The sequence below is a fragment of the Bidens hawaiensis genome, unplaced genomic scaffold (assembly GCF_021521415.1).
Source record: "Bidens hawaiensis isolate Kalapana, Puna unplaced genomic scaffold, B.hawaiensis_p1.1 tig00026422_1, whole genome shotgun sequence".
NCBI classification, from domain to species: domain Eukaryota; kingdom Viridiplantae; phylum Streptophyta; class Magnoliopsida; order Asterales; family Asteraceae; genus Bidens; species Bidens hawaiensis.
In genome coordinates, this window is record NW_027505071.1 from 152,867 (window position 1) to 161,306 (window position 8,440).

The 8,440-nt window shown below is 38.0% G+C and overlaps 1 protein-coding gene and 1 pseudogene across 1 annotated transcript; one reads left to right on the forward strand and one right to left on the reverse strand.

Moving 5' to 3' along the window:
• Positions 1–1,165: 1,165 nt before the first annotated feature.
• LOC143610483 (PRA1 family protein F2 pseudogene) lies at positions 1,166–2,338 on the forward strand (annotated as a pseudogene).
• A 567-nt stretch (positions 2,339–2,905) lies between these two features.
• Positions 2,906–7,020, reverse strand: LOC143610479 (inactive protein kinase SELMODRAFT_444075-like). The gene is made up of 9 exons (XM_077084950.1): positions 6,669–7,020; positions 5,714–5,868; positions 5,539–5,633; positions 4,505–5,466; positions 4,273–4,433; positions 4,088–4,164; positions 3,563–3,710; positions 3,328–3,477; positions 2,906–3,228 (listed from the first exon to the last, which is right to left on the reverse strand). Exons 1-9 carry the CDS (start codon positions 6,847–6,849, stop codon positions 3,061–3,063), a joined length of 2,097 nt encoding a protein of 698 aa, XP_076941065.1. The 5' UTR covers positions 6,850–7,020; the 3' UTR covers positions 2,906–3,060.
• Positions 7,021–8,440: the final 1,420 nt, after the last annotated feature.

Here is an 8,440-nt window from a genome sequence, read left to right on the forward strand (position 1 = left end):
AAAGTTGTATATTTGTCTATTTGATAACTAAGTAACGCCGGTACTCCGTACGCGGCCCCTATTGGCTGTAGCCTGAGCCGGCCACGAGTCTGGACGGACGGAGCCCCTAGCGGTCCACATTGAGGGATTCCCCGGATAAAACCCGACCCTCACGCCCGCCAAACGGCACGACAGCGAGGATCCGGTAAAACCGGGTGAGATTAGGACTCGAACCCTGGCAAGCCAGGGTCATCCCTCATATCTCCCATATAAATTGGTTATAGTGAGGTTTGAACCTTCTACCTCTCACTATTAAAGTGAGTGCTCTACCATTGAGCCGCATCCAACTTATCTATTTGATGTTAATTAGGTCCTTGTCAAATTCTCATTGATCTTTATATATATATGTTAATAAGTTTTTATCAACCTAATCAAGTAGTGATTGACAATAATTCTTTAGTTTACGATGGGCCACAAGGGACAATAATATTGACGTCCAAGCACGTTCTCTTTAAATATATATTGGCAGCTCATCATTGGTTTTTCTCATATTAAGTTTTAAGCCAACCACTTATGACAATTGATTGTATGAGCCACTTGTGACATATTCGGACCCGCAATGGTTGTAGTCGGTGAACAACGGTCCCACGTTGTGTGGATTTAGTGCACCCTAGTTTCCTTCTGGTGGGTTCGTTCCAAGGGTCATTGAGCTTTGTCTGATCGAGTCCGAAATCTTGTTTTCAATAAATTAATTAACCAGCTTTTTTATTTTAGATTTGTTACAATATTGAACCTAATTGATATCGATTGAATTCGTATACGCATGTCGTCCGAATTAGTGTCAATTTTTTTTCTCATAAATACAAGTGTCACTAGTTTTCTAGGTGTTTCATGTTTTATTATTTTTGTATTTGTGCCTATATTGTAATGAATCGAATTAATGCCGACTGAATTCGTGTCAGGGGTGTGCGCGGTTCGGTTTGGTTAATTTCGGTTAATAACCGATATCAAACATGAGCTAAAATTTTGTTTAAAAATTCATGAAATGAATGTTTAAATACATGAAAATGATAGTATTAAACTATTAATACGTATAATACATAAAATAGAGGAAAAATGCTGGAAAATATGATAAAAAATGAAGAATTCGGTGCGGTTCGGTTATCTTGGTTCGGTTTCGTCGGTTTTCGGTTCGGTTATTGCTCACCCCTAACTTTAATTATAAGTCGTACTTGTGTCGATACCGCTTTGGGCGTTTACAAGTTTATTTTTTTGATTTACTTTCAGCGTTGTAACAATTTTAACCGATACAAATCATATTCGCATAGCTGCGGCAAATTTTGTTAGCTAGTTATTCTTACTATTGTTGTTATTATTATTATTATATTAATAATAAAAAAAACAGCCGTCCTAGCAATAACAGCTAATATAACTAACACATCCAAATTAGGTACATCACATGTCAACTTGAACACCTTCATCTCCACCCCACACCACAATCTTCTGCCCCATTTTGCACTCCAAAACCTCACAGTCCTCTCAAACCACGCTGTAATGACGACGTACGGCACGATCCCAACCTCGTCCACCAGAGGCCAAAATCTTGAATACCTATCCCTTGCAAAACAACTCATAAAAACCGGACTCAACACCAGACGTCCATGGAAACAAATGTTCAACCTCAACTCCCTCAACCTCCCTCACACCTTCTCTGAAGCGCTTCCACGTATTAAAACAAGCATAAACTACTTCCAGTCAAACTACGCGATCATTATCTTATTTATTCTGTTTCTAAGTTTGTTATGGCATCCGGTCTCATTGATCGTGTTAGTTGTGTTGATGGCTGCATGGTTGTTTTTGTACTTCCTTAGAGACGAGCCGTTGGTTGTTTTTCATCGTGTTATTGAGGACGGCGTGGTTTTAACTGCTTTGTTCGTTGTAACGATTGTTTTGTTGTTGTTGACTGATGCTATAACGAATGTAGTGGCGGCGGTTTTGGTTGGGGTGGTGTTAGTGGTGGCTCATGCTGCGTTGAGGAGTGTGGATGACTTGTGTGATGATGAGAGTGTTGGTTATTCGGTTGCTTCTTCGTCGTAGAAGGTAGTTTGTTAATTTTTTATGTATATGATCAAGTGGTGGTCTGTCATCCGTGTTTGTGAATTTTTACCTTTTACCGTGTTGATTATTGGGTGAGAACCGGGTTTGCTGGTGGTTTGAATTTTTCGCGTGTATGAGTTTCAATTTGTATAGCAAACTAAAGTTTGACTTCGATAGAACAATTCGTATGTCAACTCACATAAAACCTTATTTTATTTGTATACGGATCTGTATAACCTGTCAGTGTTGTGTGAATATTAAAATAAATTTGAGTTGCAGCCCAAATAATCTCACGTCAATTGGTTTGTAAAGTTACGCGGGTCATATAACTTTTGTAGGCCATCTAAAACTAGGGTTTGTATATCGAGATATACATAACCTTAATACATTTGTATACGCGTCTACATAACCTTTCAGTGGTGTGTGAATAGCATGTCAGTGATTCTAATTTGCAAATACAAGTGAAATTGACCGAGTATATAAGCAAGGCGGTCGGTGTCACATTAAGAAACAATGAGTTGTTAACATATCTAATATTTTAATGTAGACGATAACAACGAAACTATAAAGTAATAAAACCAAACCGCAACCCTTGGTCTGGTCTCTATCCGAGGTTCATTTGAGACCAGTCCAAAACCATATATTTTTCTTTTACTTTAATAAAACGACAATCTTTCATATGAATAGTTTAAGCCGGGGTTATAGTCAAATTTAGGACCAAACCGAGACCCTGCCTGCTCTCTCTGTGTTCGGCTCCAATACTTTCAACCTTTCAATCCTGAAGCCGTCGGGTTTTGAATTGCTGCAAATTCGATTTTCATAGTAGCGACCCCTTACTTTTTTTTTCGAAAGAATATATTCAGGAGAGGTCGGAATTGACCGACACGTTGTGCAGTTTTTCGTCATTCAAGATAAAATACAAAAACACTAACTAATCATGTCCTGCACAAGGACAAGATCATACAAGATAAACAAAAAGGCTGATTATCTTTGTCGATACGGTCTTGTAGAGTCGAGTGAAAGTTTGTTGCTAAACCCGTCGAATGTTTCCCTCATTAGACTCAATTGATGATCCAAGTAAATCCTACCACTCCTGTTCCCGACATCACTACCCGAATCCATAACCATGTCCCCTTCTAGTATCCGTAACACCTTACAACAAAATTATCATCAAATTTTGACTTTCGACTTTAATCAACTTTTAATAAATTAAGAATCCATTACTAATAATACTAAAAAACAAAGATGTACCTGTGACATGCGAGGACGTAACTGTGGGTCTCGTTTAATGCATAGAGAAGCAGCTTGCAACATGCAGTAAACCTCTTCTTCTGAGTACGAGTTCTCCAACCGTGGGTCGATTAACTCGTCAATGGCTTCGTCTTCCAACAATGGACGTGCCTGTTAAATATTTGAGAAACAAAAGTTAATATAAATTGTGTTAATAACGTCTGTAACTGCATATGCGCCTCAAGTCTCGACTAACCCATTCTGCGAGACATTGTTGGCCTTTAGGTCGGGAAAGATCGACTGCTTTCCGACCTGTAACGAGTTCCACTAGAACAACTCCGAATGAGTATACATCGGCTTTGTCGGTGATCTGACCACTTTGTGCATACTCGGGAGCCAGGTATCTAAAACCGCAAAACAAAGTATTATTGTTTATGAGAAAAGATCTACTACAATAATAGTTTATCCTACAGTAGGAACGCGAATCCCTTTTTTTCACGAAATCGATCCATGAAATCACATCCCAACATCTCGGAATCATCAATACATATCTAGTTAATCATTGGTTCACCGAAAAAAACAGTTTTGGATCGTTAATCGATCAATTTTTTACTTTTTTTCACGAAAACCGTTTTTGAGCGTTTTTGGTTGAGCGTTTTAGTATTTTTGCCTTTGAGCGTCTCGCGTACCTATCGTACGTTAAGGCATTATTGTACACTAATATTATATTTTTATGGAGATGATGCAAACCGAAAGAACCAGAATCACGTTAAAGACTAACCCAAACGTTCCTATTACTCGTGTTTCTTCTCCAGTGTCGCCATCGGGTTGCCACCTTGCTAGACCAAAGTCCCCTACCTTCAAGAAAATAAAAAAATATATATGTATATAAATAAATCTAACGCGTATTATGGTAAAACCTCTTGATCATCTAAATATGATTATGTACATAAAACAAGAATGTACCAAAGGTTCAAAATCATGAGTGATTAGGATGTTGTTTGGCCGCATGTCTCGATGCACTATGCAACCTACTCTGCATTCTTCATGAAGATATCTTAAGCCTCGGGCAGCTCCAACCGCAATTTTCTGTCTAGCTGCCCAATCTAACGCGTCTCGATGACGTCCTGCATGTTTCATAAACATTAGTGTCACAATTACCAAATAATAATGAAACTTATCTTAAAATAAAACTTACCATAAAGATGAGAATCAAGCGACCCGTTGCATATATATTCATAAACAAGCAACCGCCTTCCATCTTCAATACAAAAACCAATCAACATAACAACGTTCCGATGCTGCGCACAGCTCAACACTTCAACTTCTGAACAAAACTCTTGATCCCCTTGAGAGCTTGCTAGCTTATGTTGCTTCACCGCAACCGCCTGACCATCAGGAAGCACCCCTCTATGCACCGAACCATATCCACCTTCAGCCAAGAAGTTAGCTTGACAAAACCCTCCAGTAGCGAGCTCCAGCTCAGCGTAACTGAACCATCGTGGTGGTTTTCCGAATATCGGTGCCTTATGCTGGCATATCGAGCATAACGGAGGTGGGCCCGAAGGTAGATTTCTTGATAATGATATAGCTTCTCTGACGTTAACATTGTATTCTACTTCACTTCTTTGGCTTCCATGCTCACTGTCTCTATCGATCTTCGATAATATTTTAAACATGTCTTGTGATGATGATGATTGATAGCTGGATTTGATGATATTATTAATATCCACCATGTACGGTTGAAACCTTAAGCTAGAACAAGACGACGACAGTTGCTCACTTTCAGAGTCCGAACTTGACTCAATGAGATCCCGACTCTCTTCTTCAGCTAATGATTTATCCTTTTTTAACAAACCGTTAGTAACCGGGACGAAAAATGGTGAAGTCCCCGGGTCAGAACTCGAGACTGAAGACGTTCCGGCTTCAGTTGCAGTAAACACCTCAGGACTACTTGTTGGAGTGACAACGGGCCCACGACTGTTTTTTGTTTGTTTTTCAGACGGTTGGTTAGTTAAAGGTAATGGACAGTCAGCTTCGGGTTTCTTGTTAGGTGAACCGACTAAATTTAAACGAAGGACTTTTGGTTGTGATTTTTTCATTATTACAATGTGGCATTGTAAGTCTTCCATACATTGCTTTCGTTCATGTTTCAGCTTCCTAAAAAAGTTGATAAATGAAAAAAAAAATAAAAAAAATTTATATACGTTTTAAGAATTTAGCTCGACGTACTTGTCTAATATAACCCAAGTAGCTTGGATTTTCTTGGCTTCTGCAGCTACTGCTCCACACGGTGATCCCGAAACAATTTTTATCTTCACATTTATCTGAGATATTTACATTATACCTGCTTAGATAATTGAATATCGAGCAATGAGTAACGCTTTGGATTGAGAGACGAACAAACCTTGTTAGGATCATAAACATCTTGAAGCTGAAGGATCATTTGCGAGCAGGAATCCGTAATCTCGACTTTTTGGTCATTACTTGTTCCTATATTAAATCTCCCGTGTCCACTCGCGCAGTCCCTATTAAATCTTGGAAACCTCCATAATTTTTTGCCTATATTAGAGAAAAATATATTGTTTGAGAACCACGTAATGTACCTATACATAGTGGTTGCCAAAATGTTGTATTGTTGTGTATAACATTCAAAGCAGTTGGTACAAATGCATTATGCGGTTCTCAACATTTTATAGGTACTGAAATGAATGCCCTCGGCCTCTCATTATTATGCACGCACAAAACACATGCTATGTTTAGACATATCGTTGTGGAGGGGTGGCAACCGCTCAAGGGCTGTCCACGAGTCGATCCCGAGGCAAGCCAGGGTGGGTTCGAGCTTGAGTTTAAAATTAAACGAGGCAGCTTAGCTTGGCTCAAGCTTATTTTTGAAGTTAAACGAGCCGAGCCATGGCCCGAGCCGAGCTTGGGACGAGTTTGGCTCGGTTACAAAAATTAGCCAACTCGGCTCAGGTTGTTGCAAATCAAGTTTTTTTAGCTAGTTTTATTCGAACTTTTATCGAGTGGGCCACGAGCCTGAGCTTTTTGAACAGCCCGGCTCAAAAGGTGGGACCACATCTTTAACCAATCACATTTCCGCACACACATTTTTATAAATTAAAAATAAAACAATAATAATAGTTTTGTTTTCAGCTAAACCATTACACGTTTTTGAGTGAAAAGTTAGCGAGTACCCCCACGCCTACATGGCAGTGATGCTGCGGGGGCGTTTTTTTCACTTTTTAGTTAAACCCCTACACTACACACAGTCTTAAACTCAATGATAAGTAATTAAGTAGAAACCAACCAACACTTGTATCAATATTCAATATCAAAGTTTCAAAATATGATAATATTACCAGAAGTTTGTGCAGGCAATACCACAAGCAATGTAATGCAGTGTCCTGGTTGAACTACATGAGTCAAAGCCCAAACCAAAGCAGTCTTTGGGATTTCTTTAGCCGCCTTAACTGCAACAACTATCTTCTCAGCCGCAGCCGAACCCGTTTCCACCTTCTTCATTATCTCTTCTCTACTCATCGAGCCCGTGAATAAATAATACAAATTAAATTCTTTCTTCAAACCACCCGACCCGACAATGCAGCATCACACCAGTTCCATAACTTCTTCACAGGATAACAACTATGCATTGATTACTAAAGGAGTGTTGCCAATAATGATGAACCATTGGAATCAAAACACGAGTTGGTATTCGACTATTCGCCTCTTAGAACATAAATCCTAAACTAGGATCTCTGAAACCTGACCACGGTTTTCACTGCAGTGATACACATGACATACAAGACAAACAATTTGTGCATTACTCTCTTACAGTCTTTATTCAACACAATAAACACGTTCACCGAAGCAATTTCAACTCGAAACCTGCTTTCAGCAACCTGATATTCAAATCAACTGTTGTAAAACATGAAGGTGAAATCGTAAGTCTAATGAGAATTTTAGTTCTCAAAACATAAAAATAAATTTTGAAAAACAAGCTATTGACTAAATCAATCAAATGACATGCTATTCAGATTTGAATAGCTTGTGGTTGTCACTTTTCGCATTAATGCGTATGCGACTTATGCTTGTTCATACCGGTGTGCACAGTTCGGTTATTAGCAACCATTCGGTTCAGTTTGGTTAGTTTCGGTTAATAACCAAACATAGGCTAAATGTTTTTCATATAAGAGCATTCCCAACAGTTTCTCTATCTCTATCTCTATAATTATGCTAAATAACAATACATTTTCTCTCTCGTAAACAATCTATAATATATATAAACGAAAACATAAAAATCCTGCGTGTCGCGACGTGGTCACTCCACTTTTTTTTGGAGTCCCCATAGTTGCTTGATTTTTAAATGGAGGTTTCTCATGCATTTGACCCGAATTCATGGTATGGGTCTCATTAAACCCAGATATTTCTTAAACGGGTTATAACATCTCATTAAATTAAAAACTAATCTCACCAAATATTTGATATAAAAATCTATAAAGCAGGGATATACTAAAAATTAATATATGATTTATTTAAAAAAAGATATATATTATTTGTAATTAAAAAGACAACTCCCGTAATAATTATTAGAAACAAACAAATAAAATAAAACAACTCCCGTAGACAAAAACTAGTTAAATAATACCTTTTTGCATCTTTATCATTATGATGAAAGTAAACCTCCAAATTTATTCTCTCTTTAAAATTTTATCTCTTCTGCATTCCCAACCACTTAACATCCTCTAACAAAATTTAGAAAACTCTCTCACATAATTATAGAGGAGCTGCCGAGAATGCTCTAAATACATGAAAAATGAATAGTTCCTTAACGGATGGTTAAAAAAACCAATAAACCGTTTTTTAAGTTAATTTCGGTTAGGTTATTGCTCCCTTCTACTAGCTCATGATCACTTCATTACAGACTTGTACCGAAAACGAGTGAAACCATATACCGAATAAAATAATGCATTGTACCGTTAGGTAACCTACACCGAATACATGAAAAAATAACCGTACGGTTTCGGTTTCGGTTTCGGTTTCGGTTCAGTAACGGTACATCTAACGGATTCAGTTTCATACCGTGTTGATACATTACATAAGCTGAATGTAATATTATATTATAGTATATTAT

Coding starts and splice junctions, on each gene's coding strand:
- LOC143610479 (XM_077084950.1), bottom strand. CDS start 6,849: ATGAGTAGAGAAGAGATAATGAAGAAGGTGGAAACGGGTTCGGCTGCG. Junction 5,869..6,668: donor ATTGCCTGCACAAACTTCTG/GTAATATTATCA, acceptor TCTCTAATATAG/GCAAAAAATTATGGAGGTTT. Junction 3,478..3,562: donor AACAATGTCTCGCAGAATGG/GTTAGTCGAGAC, acceptor AATATTTAACAG/GCACGTCCATTGTTGGAAGA.